The 20159-nt window shown below is 44.0% G+C and overlaps 8 protein-coding genes across 8 annotated transcripts; 3 read left to right on the top strand and 5 right to left on the bottom strand.

Moving 5' to 3' along the window:
- Window positions 1–1228: 1228 nt before the first annotated feature.
- Window positions 1229–3370, bottom strand: F5Y00DRAFT_266974 (CBS-domain-containing protein; the record flags this gene model as incomplete). The annotated part of the gene is made up of 3 exons (XM_048012006.1): window positions 1229–2187; window positions 2251–3127; window positions 3182–3370. 3 exons carry the CDS (start codon window positions 3368–3370, stop codon window positions 1229–1231), a joined length of 2025 nt encoding a protein of 674 aa, XP_047859981.1.
- Window positions 3371–4349: 979 nt separating this feature from the next.
- Window positions 4350–6106, bottom strand: F5Y00DRAFT_266973 (MRJP-domain-containing protein; the record flags this gene model as incomplete). Its single annotated transcript, XM_048012005.1, has 7 exons — window positions 4350–4501; window positions 4558–5236; window positions 5327–5349; window positions 5601–5747; window positions 5800–5847; window positions 5906–5960; window positions 6035–6106. The coding sequence occupies 7 exons, from the start codon at window positions 6104–6106 to the stop codon at window positions 4350–4352; spliced, it is 1176 nt and encodes a 391-aa protein (XP_047859980.1).
- Window positions 6107–6882: 776 nt separating this feature from the next.
- On the bottom strand, window positions 6883–8959 carry F5Y00DRAFT_274525 (uncharacterized protein; the record flags this gene model as incomplete). The annotated part of the gene is made up of 5 exons (XM_048013373.1): window positions 8706–8959; window positions 8061–8654; window positions 7664–7997; window positions 7072–7583; window positions 6883–6976 (listed from the first exon to the last, which is right to left on the bottom strand). The coding sequence occupies exons 1-5, from the start codon at window positions 8942–8944 to the stop codon at window positions 6883–6885; spliced, it is 1773 nt and encodes a 590-aa protein (XP_047859979.1). The 5' UTR covers window positions 8945–8959.
- A 2799-nt stretch (window positions 8960–11758) lies between these two features.
- On the top strand, window positions 11759–13634 carry F5Y00DRAFT_249677 (MFS general substrate transporter). Its single transcript, XM_048009631.1, has 4 exons — window positions 11759–12157; window positions 12208–12851; window positions 12914–13190; window positions 13317–13634. The coding sequence occupies exons 1-4, from the start codon at window positions 11845–11847 to the stop codon at window positions 13547–13549; spliced, it is 1467 nt and encodes a 488-aa protein (XP_047859978.1). The 5' UTR covers window positions 11759–11844; the 3' UTR covers window positions 13550–13634.
- A 391-nt stretch (window positions 13635–14025) lies between these two features.
- On the bottom strand, window positions 14026–14453 carry F5Y00DRAFT_266970 (uncharacterized protein; the record flags this gene model as incomplete). Its single annotated transcript, XM_048012004.1, has 2 exons — window positions 14026–14252; window positions 14339–14453. 2 exons carry the CDS (start codon window positions 14451–14453, stop codon window positions 14026–14028), a joined length of 342 nt encoding a protein of 113 aa, XP_047859977.1.
- A 757-nt stretch (window positions 14454–15210) lies between these two features.
- F5Y00DRAFT_274523 (ankyrin repeat-containing domain protein) lies at window positions 15211–15844 on the bottom strand (the record flags this gene model as incomplete). Its single annotated transcript, XM_048013372.1, has 1 exon — window positions 15211–15844. One exon carries the CDS (start codon window positions 15842–15844, stop codon window positions 15248–15250), a length of 597 nt encoding a protein of 198 aa, XP_047859976.1. The 3' UTR covers window positions 15211–15247.
- A 668-nt stretch (window positions 15845–16512) lies between these two features.
- Window positions 16513–17086, top strand: F5Y00DRAFT_266968 (uncharacterized protein; the record flags this gene model as incomplete). Its single annotated transcript, XM_048012003.1, has 2 exons — window positions 16513–16882; window positions 16950–17086. The coding sequence occupies 2 exons, from the start codon at window positions 16513–16515 to the stop codon at window positions 17084–17086; spliced, it is 507 nt and encodes a 168-aa protein (XP_047859975.1).
- An 871-nt stretch (window positions 17087–17957) lies between these two features.
- Window positions 17958–20058, top strand: F5Y00DRAFT_256342 (putative alcohol oxidase; the record flags this gene model as incomplete). Its single annotated transcript, XM_048010395.1, has 5 exons — window positions 17958–18018; window positions 18085–18343; window positions 18410–18494; window positions 18554–19377; window positions 19449–20058. The coding sequence occupies 5 exons, from the start codon at window positions 17958–17960 to the stop codon at window positions 20056–20058; spliced, it is 1839 nt and encodes a 612-aa protein (XP_047859974.1).
- Window positions 20059–20159: the final 101 nt, after the last annotated feature.

Here is a 20159-nt window from a genome sequence, read left to right as displayed (position 1 = left end):
AATATTTATTTATTAATTTAAAGTTATATTTAATTTAATAAAAATGGTATAATATTAAAATTTTAAAAAAAATAAAATAATTAAATTAAATAAAAAATTATAATGGTAATTTAATAATTTTAAATAAGGAATTTAATATATATTTATTAATTTAATTATAGTTAAAATATTTATTTTTATAAACGGTTTATTTACGAATAATAAAAATTTTAATTTATAAATTAAATATAAAATTATTATTACGAACGAAATAAAAAACGACGAATTATTTATAATAAAAAGTAATATAATATATTAAAACTTAATTAAATGTTAATAAATTATAAAAAGTGTGTTAACGAGTAAAATATATATAATAATTTACGGCGTAAATATAAGATTAATTATTAATATAACGGTAATGTTTATATTTAAATAATTAAATTTTCGATTTTTATAAATAATAATTTATATTAATTTATTTTTGTTATATAAGTATATTGTAAAATTCGGTAATATAAAAGAAAAACGATTTATAATTAATATTATGTTATTTTAATAATTTTACGAATGTTACGAAATTAATAAAATTTAATGGATTTACGACGAAAATAATTTAATTAATACGATAATTAAGTTAAATTTTAATAAAGTTTTAAAAAAATTTATTAATTTTAATTAAATTTAATTATAATTATAAAAATAAGTTAAATAAGTTTACGATAATATTATTAAAAATATTATTAAAAATATTTTTAAATAAAATAACGTAATTATATTTAATTAAAATTATATTATATATGAAATAAAAAGAAAAAAAGTATTATAAAAAGGGTAATAATTAATAATATTAACTTAAAAATAATTAATAAAAAAAAGGAGGAAATTTCGATATATGTACGAATATACGTAATTATACGAGAAAAAAAAAATTATTAATATTAAAATAATAATTACGTGTTTACGTAATACGTGTATTAAAGTTAAAGTTAATAAAGTTGTGTTTTATTTATAATTAAATAAAAAGGATTTTTTTTATAATTTATAAATTGTTTTTTATTTAATTAATTATATAATTAAAATTTAATTAATTAATTGTTTTATTATTATATTTTATTATTATTTAAATATGTATTTATATAAAGATTTTAATATTATTAATTTAATAGTTTTAAATTTTAACGATTTTGCAAATTGCCAAAAAAAAAACTCTAAATAGTAATGCTTTAACTTACAGAAACGCAACTTCTTACCGGCTAGTGGCTTTCGAAATGGTGAAAACGCCGATGATGACAATAGCCAGAGTGACAATGGCGCCGGGCAGTAGTAGCTCGTTAGGCACACCGGCAATAACCTGGTCGGGCTCCGAGTGTGTGTGGGCCCTCTTACGACGTCTAACAGTCGCATAGTCTTCCTCTTCGCTATCCTCATCCTCATCCTCATCTTCTACCACGGTCCGTCTCCTGCGCAGTTCCGAAGGGGCCGAACTAGGAGCCGGTGTAGCGACAGGATCAGGTTGAGGGGCAGTAACCGTAACTGGTGGCTTCTCGGGATCATAGACAAACAGATCAACTTTCTCGTGGTGATGATGGCGAGCTAGCAGGATTGCCTCGAGAAGATCTTGGTCTGTCGTTATGCTGACTGTATCGCCCTCGTCGTCCAAGTAGCTCAGGGCAAAGCCACTAGTACTCAGGTTACCATCTTCTACTTCCGGAATACCACCGATGGCCTCTACTTCGCTGCCAAGCTTCGCGGCCACATGCTCAACAAATTGCGCGATACCTTCATTCGCGACGACTTGTATTCGGTGTACGCGACCGCTTGGGGCCTTGAACTTGAATGCAAAGGGGATATCGGCAGGGGTCTGGTGGGCTACCGCAGAGTGGATCGGAGACGACTCCATGCCTACGTGCGAGGCACTATCGCCAGGCGCAACAGGGTCGTACGAACGTTCACGGTTGACGTCAGGAGACAGAATGGATCGCGACGCCATAGTCCCATGATGATGGCTACCATCGCCAGAAACCATGGATTCTGTCTCATTATCGAGCGAGAGCCAGAATTTGTTCCAGGCGGGGCCTTCACTGTCACCCGACGTTCCCATAGTGTTGATCTGCTCAAGTGTCGCATAAGTCAACTTGAGCACGTCAACCATGCCCACTATCTCGCCCTGGTCATTCATAACCGGGAGGTTAAGGTAATGGCCATCTGCATACTATGTTAGCTCATATCCACTTGTATCTCATAATCTTGAGTTGGCCAAAAACTAACCATGCATCTTTCGCAAAGCAGCCTGGATAGTCATATCCATGGGCGCAAAATCGGGATGAGGCGTCATGACGCGGACAACGCTACACGTAGACGGATCCAAACCAGGAGCGATGACTCGTAGGACTACATCTTTGCTCGTGAAGATGCCCGTAATCTGACCTTGGTCTTGAACCAACACGGCAGTCGTGTGGTTTTCCTTCATCATCATCGCCGCTTCCTTCACGGTCGTTCTAACGCTGACGGTAGTAGGTGGCATCCCATTTAGAACACTCTCCAAGGTCGGGCCGGACATCTTGGAGCGAAGAGCTTCGACATACTGGATGATCTGCTGAGGCTGACTGGTTCCTAGTTCCGACTGGACACCTTCCAAAGCGGCATAGAGCTTTGTTGAGGATGCATAAGCCCGTTCCAGCTTTTCCATAGCATCATAGAAGCATTTCGTAATGTCGAGAATACCAGAGATGTCCTGGTTCTCATCCATAACAGGCAGATGTCTAAAACCTTTGCGAACCATGAGATCCAAGGCCTCGGTAGCGCTAGTATCAGTGCGCGCGCACAAAGGGTTCTTCGTCATAATCTCCGCGATGGTGATACTGCTAGCCTTTTGGCCGGCACCGACGACTCGGAAAGCGAGGTCCTTGGCCGTAAAGATACCGGCGATTCGGTCATCCTCGTCCGTCACCAACACACAGTCTTCCCTCTTGGCGGCCATTAGCTGCGCAGCTTCGGAGACAGTAGTACCGGGCTTGATCTGGAGGGCAGGGCTCGGCTTCAGGGCGAGGACGGTTCCAGGAGGGGCTTTGCGCGAGTGCCGGGCCCGGCCCGTAATGTGATGCTTCTTCTTGGAGAGGTCGTTCTCCAGCTTTCGCCTGATGGCCTAGTGCAAGAGGTCAGCTTCCATATCGTTATAATAGAAAGGCGATACTCATACCTCATCGCGCTTGCTTTGCTTCTGCCTGCTTGCGCTGACACCAGAGGCGACTTCGCTGGGTGCGGGGTGAGGATGAGCTTCGCCAACGGGTCTTGGGATATTGGAATTGGCGGGACTGCCAGGTCCAAATGACGGGGCAGGGGTTCGGTTCCCGCCACGGCTAGGTGTACCTCTCACGGTTCCCGACATGGTAGACAGCTCTTGACGATTTTGGCGGGGGTTAAAGATCGACTTGCAGGCTTGCAGGATGTTTGATAACTGGCGATGTTTTCTGAAGGTGTGCACCCAATAGCAAATAAGGATTTAACAATACTCGAAAAATTCGACTGCGAGCGACGGATGTCAGCCGAGGAACCGAGCCTGTCAAAAGCAATGGCGCAAGCAACAACGTTAACAGCGACAGCGATCGAATGATGTTTGATTACCTGCTGATAACTAGTGAAGATAGAGAACAGAAGAGATAAAGTATCGGTCAGAATATGGCGCTCCTTCGGGAAAAAATTGCGGGTCATTTCAAGTTGACTCGGCGACCTGGAAGACACCTGCCCCGGTCAGGCGAGTTCCGAGTGAGGCTTCCTAGTGGAAAATACAGTAGGTGCCTCCTTAATGAGGTAGAAAACCTAGCCTACCAGCCACACACCTATGGACGTGCCACAATTTGAGGGGGTTGAAGATCGAAGTTTGTACCTAGGTACCTGACATATCTCCCAGGTGCCTCTTAGGTAGTGGGGTTACTGTGGGGTTATCAATCGCTTAGTCGCTTTAAGCCCCTCACTTCCACCATTTCACTTTCAACAATTCGACCTTGTAATATAACCTCTCTGTCCTCATATAGCTGCATACCTCCAAGGTGTATCCCACCTTCGCTCACCCCGCTACCAAGATTTCGACTATTACTATGTAATGTCACAAATCGCGACAATAGCCAACCAACCTATATTGAAGAACGTAATGTTAAATTGAAGGACACTCGTACATACCTAGAAATATTAGGTACATACAGAGCCACCTAATAAAATAGGGGTAGAAAAATAGGGGTAAGTGAAAGCTTATACCACCGTCCAAGCTTTAAACCCTTATATTCAAGCCCCTATAATACGTCATCCCTTGCATTATAGTATTATCATACACAATTCTACACACTTTTACGTCAACAGCGTCAACGGCGTCAACGAGATGATACCTTAGAACCACCATTAGGAAGCTTGGCCTTGAAGAGCGCAAAAGGAGCCACTCTCCTATCTATGCCGGGATACGTAGACGCAGCGAAGTTGAGCTGGTTGACCGTGAAGTATAAGTATCCATCCGTCGCAACTGACACTGCCGCCTAGTTAGGGTGGAGATTCTAAAGTGAATGGACCAGTCTTAACGCTTACTTGTATCTACCCAGTTGATTCTCGGATCTCGTAAGAATGTCAAGACCATTCCATTACTAGGGTTGAACATATTAATGGCATTCCCCTCGTTATTACCAACATATATCAGACCATTGCTATCAGTCTCAAGGCCGTCGCTTAAGCCTTTCTGTCCGTTATTCATCACCGATTGCTGGGCGAGGAGTTCACTAGCTTCTCCTCGTGCACGGAGCTTGGCTGTCGGGGCGCTGTACATGTACCGAGACGCGAGTGGACACCAATACAGCGTCTCTCCGTCGGCAGACAAGGCGATGCCATCAGATCCGATGGAAAGCCCTGAATAAGGCTCTTTGGCCTGGGTGTAGTAACCAGGCTGACCCCAAATGAATGGCAGAAACTGGGACTCGCCCCTCACAGACTTCGTCAGTCCAAGATGCCTCCAGCTCTCGCCTGAGCCGAGGTCTACGATGATGAGCGCGTTGTGACCCGAGGTACTACTATCTGTGATGTATGCAAATCCTTCACCTGAAGAATCAGATAAGTTAGGACGAAGGTCGAAGCGCACGTCGTTCAAATAGCTGTCCCCGTATGCGACAGTACTCGGGAAGACGATTGTCTTGAATACTGTGTTGGTCGTGAGGTTCACTCCGACGAGTTTTGGACCACCGTACATTGCTTCTAAGAGGACGCCATCAGTAGTCTAATAAGAATTCCGTGTTAGCTTAGCAATCCCACGATTCTAGAATTTTACCGCTCTTTTTCGACTAAGGCAAAATGATAGGGTCATCACACTCATCACACTCATCACACTTACTACTGAGCGTTAGCCATTGTATACTTTACCAAGGCAGTTTCAATACTATTTGGGGGGGGAGACGGGGAGCCAGTTGAAAATGACAATACGAAATGTTTTGATAATACCTAAAACTCGCCCAGTGTCCAAAATCCATAGCCGATCTAATGGATCGACAACAACGGATTGAACACCGATCAGATATTGCTGATAGTTTACAGAGGCTCCAAGACTATCAGTTTTGATATCTTTAAGGTGTCATTATGCTTACTTGGTGGTATCGTAGAATAGTTAATCGCTCCTCCTGGTGGTCGATTCATCTCTAGACTCGGATAGGCAACCTCGCTTGTGAGCGTGGTAAGCTCTCCAACAGCGAATACTTCATTGCGACCATTATAAACGTTACTAGGATCGAGCCCTACAGCAAATTCCTCAGAATAGTGTCTACACACACCATGCAAGATACTAACCACCAGGGTAATTGGAAAACATGCGCCCAGTGCTCGAGACCGCAATTCCTGTTATAGAGTTAGCCCCTACTCATTAACCAGAGTCATTAGATTTGATTCAGTTTACCAGTTGGCCATTGTTGGTAATATGCGTGAGCAATCTCAAGCGGTGGCCCATATACCTGTCTAACGTTAATGTTAAAGCACCATTATAGGAGCAGGCTCAGAAGCACAACCAATCCGAGTTCCAACTTACTCCAGGGTCAGAGATAAAACTTATATTCTCCCCGAATACACAGCCAATAAGCAATGTTAATATAAGCTCCATATCTACTTGTCGGAATTGATATAATGTCCGGATGCGCTCCAACGATTTCCAAGACAAAAATCAAAGCAGACGGCCGAGCAGCCATATTTACATTTCAATTTATTATACCTAGGATAAATCCAGGGACTAAGCATCATCGATGTATAAAAATTGTGCTTCATCTCTCCGACTAGCGGGTTTTATTCCAGCGTTAGATATGACGTTCCCAGGCTGTCATTATGAATTGCATCTCCCTAAATATACTGTAATGAAGGGCTCATGAAACTAAGGGCCCCACAAACTGGTAGTTGCATAGAATAAACCGACGTACTTGTCTTGAGTATTTGCTACGTAGTTGGTAGAAGATTACTGGTCCAGTTCTGGTATCCTTGGAGTCCTTCTAGTCGTTGCTTAAGGCAGGATGAACGTGAAAAACTATTGAAGCTAGCTTGTTATAGAGAACTCAAGGAAGATGCTTACAAGGCCATAAATACATAGAGTAGCTCCATATTATTTACCTAAATCTTCTCAAGAACTAAAGAGAGCAGATTCAACCGACTTAAAAGCCGAAGCTCAGATTCACACTACTTAGCTCGGTTAAATATTAAATATGTTTGCATAGAAAGCCTAACACCATGAGGATAATATTTAATAGTTATTTAATAACTTTCAAACAGGATATCTTGGTAAATACCTACCCTAACACCGATGCCCTAGCTTCAAATAACCATCAAATGCCTCGTCATGTCGTGACCCTTAAACGCCCCTTATTTCCGTAATTTTGATTCTCCCCTTTACTAATATCCAGCTCCCTTATATGATTGAGGTCCGCCAAAGTAGGCCGCATCGCCCTTAGTTACTGGTGTATATCTCCTTCGTTTCTGGCAGAAGCTGTTGACGATTGTTAGCATATATTCCGACAAAGATCACGATCTAGTATATTTGAGTAGGGTGTTGGAGCAGATGCTACCAAGATGGAAACTTACAAGATACCAGCAATGATTGCCGCGATCAGGGGCACACAGACCCCAACGCAAACTCCGATGATGATTCTCTTGTCAACACCGTTCACTTCGCCGAGCGGATGATCGCTGGAAACAGTAGGATCTCCCGAGGCAGTTGGTGGTGGCGCCACATAAGACACAGGGGATCCAGTCGTGGCTTCAACGCTCTTCGCATTGGTGCCGAAGGGAACAAGAGTGGCAGCGCTAGCCCCGGTAGTCTCGGGGAACGTAGCTTCGGAATCTGAAGGCACTGCTGTGATGTGTGTCAAAGTACTCGTCACTTTCGTAGTAGTTTGCAAAGCTGGCGGACAGTTGACCAAGCCTGTGGTCAGACAGCCTACGCCAGTATAAGTAACCTTTTTACTGAGCGTAGTTGTTTCTAGTTCTTCATCAGCCCTAGCGCTGATTGCAGGAATAGAAGCAGTGGTAGTTTGAGTGCGGCCCTGGATAGCACAGATATCGGCTATGGTCGTCGTGTATATGGGGATATTGGTCTACAACATTGTTCCAAGTTAGCATATTTCAAGTTCTAAGTTGGGTTGGTTGGTCCGGGATATGATAGATAGCAACTTACGTTAGGAGCTGGTCCCCATGTCTCTACTCCAATAGCGAGCGTAGCACCAGCAGCAGCCCCAAGACCGAACTGGTACGACTGCTCAACCTTCAACGAACAGTCTTCATCGTCACCTTCGGGGGCTGCGGTAATGTTTGTCGCAAACTCGGCGATATTAGCCCACACACTAACACCTACACCAGCGCTCGCCTTCGTCGTGAACGAGGAACTTGGAATCACCACAGAAGGAGTCGAGAGTTCAAATCCTGCATTCACTCCAATACGAAGCACGGCCTTGAGAAGGCCGCCTGCACTTTCAACTGTTACTGGGAGGAACTCAAAGTTGGCTCCATTACTAAAATCTTGGAATTAGCAATGCCGAGCTGGCTTATATAGTGGAAAGGGGTGATTTGCTTACAAAGTAATGCTTGAGACATTTTGTCCAAACAAAGCCATATCAAGACCAACACCATCTTCTAACTTGATATGGATCCCGCTGCTAATATCGATCTCGGTGTCTACACTCAGGATCAAGTCGACGGAGAAAACAACACCTATAAATAAGTCGTTGCTTGCCGAGATTCCGATGGGTGTTTTCGACGAGTAAAGATTTAAGTTGTAAGTTGCGCCCGCCGATAACACCGTATCGATGAGCATGTATAGCTCTAAGTCATCAAACTTGAACTGGAGGCGACACTCGGGGATATCCGGGACGTCAACGTTAAAAGATATATTTATCGGAGGGAAGTCAAAGTCGTCCAGGTCTATGCCGTCTTCGAGGTTATGGAAAACAGTTGGAAAGTAGTCTTCGATATAGTCGATGACTTGGTCAGTAGTATTCAAGATTTCGTCTCCAACTTCGCTTGTGAAGTTCTTAAATGCTTGCGTCACATTGAAGTCTCCATCAATGCTAAACTCCGCTGTGGCGTTTCCCTTGATATAACATGTTGTACATGTTATGTCTACCCCACCGCTTATCGTGGCATTGTTTTCGGTGTTTGTCTGGGCAGCGCTGGACTCAAGGTTAGGTAACGAAGTGATATAATCAAGTAGCTCTGCTCACATGCTAAGTAGAGTTGCACCGTTCCAGCTTTTGCTTAAAGCTGTACTATTCTTCAGTACCGTATCTCTCCCTTGAAGTTTTATTTCCGCAAGAGACCGTCGAAGGGCACGAAGGGTATCTGCGGATGAAGAGCCTGGGGCGTCTCGCACATCGACCAGAATATCCGATGGTGAAATAGAAGCTGATGCAGAGCTAAAGGCCGCAGCCCAGCCAAACATAAGGAGCGGCTTCACGAACATGTTGTTGGTACGGAAGTCCTAGGAGATACGGGGTATAATTGCTATGACGAAGGAAATACGATCACGTACACTCTCACGAGATTACCCCGTTCATATTTATCCCAACTTCCTCAGCTCCCCGATGAACCAAGTCTCGGGGAGCCTTGTGGGTTAATCGGGAAGAGGAATCTCAACCATGTCTTCCACGGCACCCTGCATGTGTCAACGGGGCGGAGTTTTGAATTTTAGTTACAGATAAGAAATTGGAACATATTTTGGGGTCCCGAGCAAGGAAACGATTCCTATAGCCTCGTGGGGAATACCACATGGGTTACCGAAAATAGGTCGATGAAACCTTACAAAACCATTTGCCAGGGGTGTTCAAAACTAGTTCCCGTTTCCGACCCGAAGCTGGAACCAACGACCCCGACTTTTCGAGCCGAGACGACACTGAATTTACATTTGCGCATGCCAACAAGAGGAAGGTAATCCTATACCAAGCACATCTAGAATTTACCCCTAGGTACCTACGTATACTTCACAACTAGGTATAGCGTATGATTGTCTAACCCTTGCGACTCTATCCTCTGTAGTGATAGCAATGGTTCAATTGCGTTTTGATAAGTCGTAGAAGGTCCTCCGAAACACGACCAGTAGATAAAATATTGGCTTCAGCTGCAAGCTATAGAAAGAAACATTAGTAACCCCAAACTCTACACATTGAGTCTAAAGACACCAATTGACAACATTGGAAGAGAGTATCGAGTCTACTTCCAAGTTGCAAGTGATCGCTAAACAATAAGGTTATTTTCTATTTTTAAGCTGAATAGGAGGTAGTAATAGCGTGTTCATCGCGACTTAAAGAGGCGCCAGACGCGAAATCCTTGTCCGCTTTAGGGAATCATTGCCGGGTTTGAAGGATTTAGGCGCTGTGGTCTCAGCCAGCAGATGATCATAACGTATCATCCCGGGGTACACCCGCTCTTTCAGTCAACCCACGCGTTATTAAACACGTGTAGGTACTGAAATAGTAGTGTATTAGGAAAGGTTCCAATACTCCACTTTCAAGTGGTGGAAATGTTATATATGCCCTCATTACCATTGCCCTACAAAAAGGTCCGTACGTGTGAGAATAATGTCACTCGGATTTGGCTTGCAGGTTCTAGGACGTCCGGTTGTCTTTGAAACGTAATGGTCTCCGGCCACCTGATTAGGGGGGTGCCATTGGTTCAAGCCATTAGATAAGAGCTGTTGAATACTAAATGAATGCTCTTATAAGCCACAGCTATACTGTCTGAGTATCACGGGACCATTCCAAGATATTGTAGGTTCAGGTACCTATGCATGTCAGGTCCTTCTACACGGCGAGGTTATTTTCCCGTGGATTAGGTATCTACCTCATAAAAGCATTCTAAACAAGTTTAGTCAAGCGTTTTTGGATATCGTTCCAAAACTTCCTCCCGCCTAGTTCTCAAGTTTCAGAGTACCATAACCCGACCTTGATGAATTCATCCTCTTTCCCATTTGGTAGCACTAAGAGACCGATCATCATCTCCGGATCAGTTACATACTTGTCTTCTACTGGACTCCAATGATAGAATAGCTTGTCGATGCTACTAGACGAGATCAAGACCATCCATAACTGACCGATCGGGTCTTCTGGAACCCCTTCCATTCCATATGTAAGCCAGTCTAAGTGGAGAAAAGCAAAATATTCATCTTTTTCTGATCACAGCTTGTAGTGAAAATTCACCTGGAGCCATCACCGCTCAGAATCTGGCGCTTTGATTATCCTCCCTTCGCCCTTACTAAAGGGAAATTGGAAAGCTTTGGTACAAAGTTCGAGAGTTGCGCTTAACACGCGTCCGTATGGATTCAGATTCTCCGTGACGACTATAGCGTCCCCAAGTTCAAATTCAGGCGAAAAGGGATTGCCTGGTTTAAATCCGCTCACCCAAACAAGACCATTAGTATGATGTGCCCAGCTCCAAGTAGGCGCGGTATATCTTCCTTTGAGATAATGAGGCATAATTCAGTACAAGACTCCAAACCAACATCTAGAAGGCGCGTAGGGTAATATTTATCTTTGATTGGTTCAGGTACTTCTGAAAGGGATTCAGCAACCTCAGCCTCAGCAGCTTATAACTACAATTTTATAATCAACTATCCGCAAAGTAGACAGGTATAACTCCTGCCCCTGAATAGGAAAAAGCGTTTCCTATTGATACAACCATAGAAATTATGAGGTTTCAACAACGATAGTTTTACTAATTAAGAATGAGAACGAATAGATCCAATGCGCGAACTACGCCTTGATAAGAATGTTTATGTACCTCGTAAGTTACCGGTTCAGGAGGTATGTAAATAGACTCTCTAAACCAATAAGTCCGATATAGTCAATAAGGGGTAAAAGTGATATGATCAGGGGTTGCTCGTATAAAGGATCCACATATTAAATGGGAAACAAACAAGAGCCTGGACAAGATGTACAATGGAAACAATCCGGTTGACCGCCTCTAACCAATGAAAGGTGAGTAGGTATTATGTGGACTCCCCTGCGACGATCATGTGGAGCCGCTCCGGTCGGTTCTCTCGCCCCGGATTCCTGTTTCGGCTCCACAAAGGAGACATTTCGGAGCGGCATTCGGTACATGTAGGTGGGTTAGTATTGAAGCCGTTAAAGTCCCTATAGGCTCAAAGAGCCTATGATTAAGCTCTTTTTGATAACAACCTATCCAATGGGGCCGAACACGGAGCATTATGCCGATTATTGCAGCGGTATGTGCTGTTTCTCGTGCTCTTCATATGATTTATTTTCCTTTAGTTATTAGACTTGCCAATTGGTTGTTCAAAGTAAGGTCTTTTTTTTCTATTGTTTTTAACTTGTTCTACTTTAGCACCATTCGTTCTAAACCGCAATAATGACTAGCCTAGAACACGGCGACCAATTTGATGAAAAACAACCTCCAGTATCGCTCACAGCTCAAGAAGAGAGCACTTTAAATACATCTTCTCACGATGATGTTCACCTCGCTCAGCAACATGGAACTAAAGATGACATTGAGGCTGCGCAAAGAACTGAAACGAGAGATAAGCGCACGAAGATCTCCTTGGATCTAAGAAGAACCGCTAGCAATGTACTTACACATGCGGCCTCGCACCTTACTACGAGGTCATGGCCAGAGCCACCCCCTCCTCCTGACGGCGGTACAACGGCATGGGTGCAGGTCGCAAGTACGCAGATCTCAGAATATATAAAAGATGATTTCACTAACTGGGCACAGTGGGATGGCTCGTGATCTTCACAACTTGGGGATGGGTTAACTCCTTTGGTAGCTTCCAGACTTACTACACATCAACGCTACCGCAGTCTCCATCAACTATATCTTGGATTGGGTCCGTGCAAATATGGTTTTGCTTGGTGATCAGCGTATTCTCCGGACGTCTACTAGACGCCGGTCTATTCATTCCGACCTTCTTAGTCGGCGCAGTGATCCAAGTGCTTGGAATCTTCTTAATGAGCATCTCGACTCAGTACTGGTCGCTGATGCTAACTCAAGGCGTACTAACGGGCATAGGAGCAGGGATCTTCTTCACACCATCCCTTGCTCTTGTCGCGACCTATTTTAAGAAGAGGCGTGCCCTTGCAGTCGGACTTGCGACGACGGGAAACTCAGCTGGTGGTATTATTTACCCGGTTGTCGTCAGACAGTTGATTCCAACGCTGGGGTTTGCTTGGACAACAAGAGTACTGGCTTTTATCAACCTCGGTTGTCTCTCCGTTGTGCTTATATTTATGCGTCCACGCCTGCCTCCCAGGCGATCCGGGCCCGTAATCGATTTTGCGGCTTTTCGTGATTTTGCGTACAATGGCGTCGTAGCTGGCATCTTCTCACTGATGATGGCTAACTATTTCTCTTTCTATTACGTGAGTTTTACATGAAGCATCGGATGCCTCCTCAAAGCTTCCCTGCTAACAGATTGATCTAGATTGCCTCATTTGGCAGAGAAGCTCTTGGCCTCTCATATTCAACCGCTTCGATCATGGTCATCCTTATTAACGGGGCAGGAATCATCTTCCGAGTTATACCTCCGATAATTGCCGATCGGGTTGGTCCAATTAACGTAATGGTTCCTGTTACACTCGCATGGGCGATCGTGGCGTTCTGTTGGCTTGCAGTGGATAATGTGCCTGGCTTATATGTCTTCGCCTGCTTCTACGGTATATGTGCTGGTAGTTTCCAATGCTTAATAGCTACCGCCGTCAGTAAGTGACTTTGAGCCCTGTTTATTCCTCTTTCCAACCTTCTTCACGCGTCAGAGTTTCCGACTAAGCTTAGGGCGTACCTAAATCACCTACAATTCCTTGATACTAATTTTATTGGTTTCTTAGCCAATATTACCAAAAGACTTGACATGGTTGGAACACGACTCGGGATGGCTTTCAGCATTTCTTCGTTTGCTTCCTTGACAGGACCGCCAATTGGAGGCGCTATCCAAGCAGCCAATGGCGGTAAGTTTGTAGGTGCACAAGTATGGGCAGCAACTATGACTACTATCGGTTTCTTCTTATTTCTTCTTGTGAGGGTGCAAAAAGCTGGATGGAACCCTAAGGTGAGGTTTTGAAGGGGAGGGGAACAGGAATGATCCCATATAATATTTTCTGGTATGGACATTACAAACTGAAATTAGTCTCTTGGATAACCTAAACGCACCGTAGTATGGACGGGTTCCATTAATAGTACCTAGTTAATACAACTATTCGAAGACTTTACGCCTCGTTAAACTGATATTTACTCCCGGGTAACTCAGAGATGTAGTTCTAGTTAAACGAGCAATTTAAGTCATGAATATCATTTGGTTTAAATTCCTAACATACCTAATTTTAGCAAGTAAAACTTTACAGAATCACTGTGGGGGGGGATAGTATCAATCGGGGAAGCCAGTCATATATTGTTATAACATGATGCAATTCTATAATTTACATAGGTACATCTAGGAGGTAGATACCTGTTTACACATGCGAAAGAATGAAATATAGGAAATAGTGAAACACCATCTCCGAATAAATAATCTGCCCATCGACTCAAATCGTGTAAGACTTAAGCCTCCCAGACAACGGGCAAGCCCCTCTTCTCACCTCCAGATTCGGGAGATCCGGTGCAGTAGTCGTCATTCGTATCGCCGCCGATGCAGCCCCTGGAGCACATTTCCTTGAATGAAATATCGCCGCCCTCAAGACAGATAAATAGAGATTGATCAACGGTGTTGTCGTCCGTTGGCATCTTGTTAGCCCGTAGGCTCTCGATGATTTTAGTCCTGTAGTCACCTGTGCCATTCATCATTAGTATTGTATTTCCCCTTTTTGATTGCTTTAGGAATTTGTCTGCCAAAAGCTTGTAAAGTATGGCTTACCCTTCTGTTGAAGATAGGTACCACAATAGATACCTCCACGGTTGCAGTCATCAGCAGTGGTAAAGCCAGCAAGGGCTGTGGCGAAGATAATTGCGACTTGGGCGAGTTGAACCATTTTTAAAGTTTAAAGTATAAGAGTCTTTGAGTTATCAAGGGATATGGAGTATGATAGACTTTTAGGGGTATTGTAGATATGAGATAGTTCTTCTTGTTTGTATGTGTAGAGTGGTGGAAAAAGTAAGTGTTGGAGATGGAAAGACACCTGAATTTATACAAAAGCTTCATGCTATCGATGAGTAGTCTTTTCTTATTATATCGTGTAACTATAGTTCTATCATAAACCTGGCCCCAGTACCACTACAATAGCCGCCGATCCTTCTTCTACTCGGCTTGTGAGAAATATAGCCTCATCTTTCACCTTAGATCCTCCGGCCACTTGCTTTCGATGTCATAGTGACGCTTCTCGCGATAAATTACTAGATGTGATGTTTTATTCAAATATTAATAGAAAGATCTCCAGAGTAGTGTATATCAGTGTGGAGTTACCCTGCCACCTCAGCTTCAGCTCACGATTAGAAACCCCATATTAATGGAACCCACGGCATTATACTAGGTTAGGTATATCCTCAAACGCAAAAAGGAAACAGTGGATTACATTTGACAAGGACACGTTCAATTACATAATAGTTAATAAATGTCCTTAACTAGGTACCTAGGTACCTATCAAATTACTTAGATTTGGGGAGGTAATTCACTGTGTCCTTCTCGAACTTAAGGACATAGTAAATAATATGTAGTAAATAATGTGTAAGTAGTATTAGAATATTCCCTTATACCAGCTATGAAAATTGGCCACTGTGCTTCCATTAATCTGGATTTAAAACGGTGTCGTAACTGGACACTTTCCAATTACTGCTTAGCTAGGAGGCTCCGTATTTGGCTCAAATCGCTTCCATCTTTCTCTTCAGCTTCTTTCACGGCGTCGAGGGCCGTTCGACCTTCAGTGTCTCTCTTTTCTATCTCTGCACCATGTTCCAACAGCATCTTGACTATTCCAACATATCCTTTGCGCGCTGCAATATGCAGCGCCAACTCGGGAATTCTACCTTCTACAACGTCCTTATCCTGCTGCGCACCATGCTCAAGTAGATATCGCACCATAACTCCGTTCCCTCTTCCTGCGGCTGCTGCAAGCGCTCCCGTGTTTTCTAACTTTGCGCCGTGCTGCAGTAAAAGTGCTGCCGCGCTGGTGTCGCTGTAGAAGGCTGCCACAGAAGCCAATGGATATGGAGCAACATCTGGGTCTTGATTTGGATCAGCGCCTTGCTTAAGCAAGAACTCAAGGAAGTTGACCGGTTGCTGACTCTGGCATGCTAGCGCGAGAGGTGTACCGTGTCTATCGAATTGATAATTGATAATTGTAGAGTCTTCTGAGAGAAGGGTAGCGAAGAGGTCGATAGACCCAGAGTAGACAGCAGTGCGGATGGTTTCTTCGTTTAGAGACATGGTGGGGTAGTTTTTTTCTAAAGGAAAGGAAAGAAAATAATAGGGACGTAAGAGTTTAGACTTTTCTGTTGTAGTGTAAATACATAATTGGTATGATGATTACGTTTACAACTGTAACTTTTACTTCTTAGAGAGTTGTTAGTTGAGATGATGCCCACCTAAGGATTTGGCGATCAACACAGCCTCCATAGCCCAACGTTAGTCTAGCTGTCTAGTACATCCAATCATCATCCCAAGCTTGGCTGTTGGCTGATCGCTAACAAGCTAAAAGCGCATAACCAACAAAGCAGCTTGGCGAGGCTGATCTAGAAAGGCCATAGCTGCCGATCAGATAATCAATATACTATTCAGAGAAGTATGATATTCATGAGATCACAAAGCCTTTCTTTAGATGGACATGATTGACTAGTGAGAGGATTAGAGGATTCAGAATAGTCAATATCGACCAGAATAGCTCTTGCGTTAATGAGAGGCTCAGCTTATAGTCTATCAAGTTTAAACCATAAACAGACAATTGGCATGACTTTCGAAGTGTATATAGGAACGGGAACTCTCAAGCTATTCAGCGATTGTAATAGACCACCGAGAACTCATTGCCTTGCAAGCAAGTATCCTTGAAATTATATCTTATCCAGCCACAATATTTCACACCAGCAGTAATATTCACCATGAAGTTCCTCGCTGTATTTGTTACTGGGCTCTCGCTCGCTATCCAAGCCGAAGCTGCATGCCCCACGGTCGACCAGATACGTACTTGGATAAAAAAACAGGGCATCACTCTCGACAAGACCGTTTTCTACACCAGCCCATATAGCACCAACAGGGACGCCATGAACTATGCCAACAAGATCAACGGAAAATTCTGGGGTAACGTATACCCTAATGATCAGTTGTATGAGTGGCTCGGCGAATGTGGCCCGGGCACTGCCCAAGACGACCTTGCTCCTAGAATGTCTGAAGCTCTTGCAAGAGAGACCACGGGCTCGGCATATATATTGTTGAAGAAGGGCACAACCCCCCGGCCCGCATCAGTTTTCAGTATGATTAATGATGCCTAATATACAATACGTTAGTCTTAACTAGTTATAGCTAATTTCTTTGATAGTGGTATACGAATACCCAAACCTTAACGTCAAGGTCTATGCGGTAAATCCAGAGGACTTAGACGAGACGAAAGAGTGGACTCCAGACACAAACTGGAAGCGAGCGGTTTCGTTCGGCGATGTCCCGGTGTTAGGATAAACACGGTAGGACTAAGATGTTGGGATACTTCCCTCCATCGGTGACGGGTCGTGTAAGAGTATTTCGGATTTAAATATATCGGCGTTGTCCTGTCTTCACGCTTGGGGTCGTTTCTAGGTATTTGCTATAGTAACGGTTAGCTGTTAAACTCAATTATGATTATCTTTTTGTTAAACCCTTATGATATTTCTTATGGATTTCCTACGAGGTAAACATATTTACATGTCGTTATTATATAGATTTAACGTTTGCTACATTCGGGGTTATAAGGAGATAACTAATCCCTCTTTTTTTTTTTCATCTTGTGCTATTTGTGAATGCAGGTACAACTAGGTGAGACATGACGTATAGAAACACTCAGCCACTAGTACATTGTTTGCGGTCTTAAGAGCGGAGTATAGGCTAGATACGGTTTCTTCAGGCGTAACTATTGCTCAGTAGTGATTTATTTAGCTTAAAGTGGCGTAAGCTTGGCTCTATATAGTGGTGATTGTACGAGACGGACATGCATGGCGATGTCGATCACCCTATATATATGCATAATATCCTTTCCACAGCATGAGCCAGGTCATCTTTGTACCTACCTCGTGATCATAGTATTAAATATGCAGCCTCTCCATTGGTCTACCCCCGTACAACCGAGATAGCTGTCTATTCAAGTTTGGTATTACTCCAATCCATATCCCAACCTGCTACGCGCGTGACCTCGAAGTCAAGTTACTCAGCGGCAATGCGGGGAATATTACCTTGGGGTAACCTAACGTCAATAATATATCTCGAATATTCCCAAAAATGAGACCTTATGTTGTTCTGTCGTATTTCTGTCATGAACGATATATGACATACTACGCTGTATTAGCTCAAAGTCAATATGGGCCTATACCAAAAGCTACCGGCGGATATTAAGGAGGTGGATATAATCATCGCTGGAGGTAAGGAATATATATATATAAAGTAATTACTGTTAATTAAACCTGCTAACGGATTATCGTATAAAGGTGGGACAGCTGGGTGTATCGTAGCCGGACGGTTGACCGAAGCCGATCCAGGGCTCTCGATTCTAGTCATTGAGGGCGGCCAGGAGAACTATGATAACCCTAAAGTAGTAACGCCAGCACTTTATCCCTTGAATTTCCAACCAGATTCCGAAACGGCAATTTTCTACAAGTCCGCTAAGTCAAAATATATTGCCAATCGGGAATATATCGTCCCCTCAGGGGGTACCCTAGGCGGAGGTTCCTCCATGAATTTCTTGATGTATGTTAATAGGTAAATGCAACGTAGAAAACCAAACATAACTTACTGGAACCTTCTCCAAATTAGGTACACGCGAGCTCAACGCGATGACTACGATTCGTGGAATACCCCCGGTTGGACAACGGACGAACTGTGGCCATACCTGAAGAAGGTACCTATAGTCACCCATATCTCACGTGTCTAATAGTCCTGTTAACACTACTACTTAAGATAGAAACTTACCACGGGCCGGGAAACCCAGAACATCATGGCTTTAGCGGTCCAATCCAAGTATCCGATGGACCTTACCGCGGTAAGTCTATAGAGGACGACTGGCTGCGCGCCGCAGAACAGGTCGGGTATCCGGAGATAAAAGATCTCCAATCACTAGATACTAACAACGGCTTTCAACGCTGGCTCAAATACGCCACTCCCGAAGGGAAGCGTTCGGACGTCGCTCGGGGGTATATACATCCTCGGCTACGGGATGGTAAACATCCTAACCTACACGTTCTGGTAGAGAACAACGTAGTGCGTGTTCTGGTTGACGAGAATAAAAGAGCCTACGGAGTGGAATTCACACCCAACACACGATTCCAGGCTCAAGTAAACGGCTCAGCATCACATCCCAAACAGACAATCCGAGCCCGAAAGCTCGTTGTCGTTTCATGTGGCGCCTGCGGTACGCCTCCCGTACTGGAACGTTCCGGAATCGGCTCCAGGGAAATACTAGACCGAGCCGGCGTTCCTGTTGTCCAAGAGCTTCCTGGGGTCGGTTCTGGCTACCAGGACCATCTAAAAATACCTATCGTATTTAAGACATCTCTATCCCAGGACGAAACAGCTGACGCTCTGCTGAGTGGACGGCTGTCTCTCGAAGACGCAATCGCCCAGGAACACCCGCATCTCGGGTGGAATTTCGCAGATCTTGCCTCTAAGATCAGGCCGACAGATGCTGAAGCCGTAGCTTTAGGGCCTGAGTTCCAGGCTTCGTGGGAAAGAGACTTCAAAAACCGCCCTAATAGACCACTTATAGTGATGGTTGTCGTTAGCGGGCAAGTACCTATCGTCCACATCCCTCGAGTAGTGGGCAAGGAATCATAGAATGCTAACACGTAGCGCTTAGATTATATGGGGACAACGCTTCAGTATTGCCCACTGGTCAATTCGTGAGCCTCTTGCCCTTCACAGCCTACTCCTATTCGCGAGGTCATATGCACATCACAGGCCCCGAAGTTGGCGATGCGCTCGATTTCAACACGGGTTTCTTTAACGACAAAGACGACATAGACCTTAAGAAGTTAATTTGGTCGTACAAGAAGGGCCGCGAAATCATGAGGCGGACATCTATGTATCGTGGTGAACATCAGCCCTGCCACCCGCGGTTCCCCAAGGGCTCCAAGGCAGCCCTCATTGAGGAGTGGAATCAACCCGCTGAAGGAGGCCCGGTCGTCGACCTGGAGTATTCGGTAGAGGATGATGCGGCGATCGAGAAGTATATCCGGGAGCACGTCGAAACTTCCTGGCACTCGCTGGGCACGGCTAAGATGGCGCCGCAGGATAAGATGGGCGTCGTGGACAAGAACCTAAACGTGTACGGTGTGCGAGGGCTTAAAGTGGTGGATATGAGTATCGCACCAGAGAATGTCGGCGCAAATACCGCTAATACTGCGATGATGATCGGGGAGAAAGCAGCAGATATTATTGCTAAGGAACTCGGATTAGTTCTTAAGTAATGTAAGTGTATGCTAATGCTGCTCCCGACATCTTGGAGGAATCCGGTAGGACGATGAACGGGATCTTGGAATTGATAAATTTGTAAATTGGTTGTTATTCG

This window comes from Daldinia vernicosa (assembly GCF_022497035.1).
Source record: "Daldinia vernicosa strain CBS 139.73 unplaced genomic scaffold F5Y00scaffold_87, whole genome shotgun sequence".
Classification (NCBI taxonomy): Eukaryota; Fungi; Ascomycota; class Sordariomycetes; order Xylariales; family Hypoxylaceae; genus Daldinia; species Daldinia vernicosa.
Note: the sequence above shows the minus strand (reverse complement) of the source record. Positions and strands in the feature narration are given on the sequence as shown.

Bases quoted from the DNA above. Each gene is read 5' to 3' on its own strand.
- F5Y00DRAFT_249677 (XM_048009631.1), top strand. From the start codon at position 11,845: ATGACTAGCCTAGAACACGGCGACCAATTTGATGAAAAACAACCTCCA. The intron at 12,158-12,207 runs GTACGCAGATCT...AACTGGGCACAG, and splicing joins GGCATGGGTGCAGGTCGCAA to TGGGATGGCTCGTGATCTTC. The intron at 13,191-13,316 runs GTAAGTGACTTT...TTGGTTTCTTAG, and splicing joins CTTAATAGCTACCGCCGTCA to CCAATATTACCAAAAGACTT.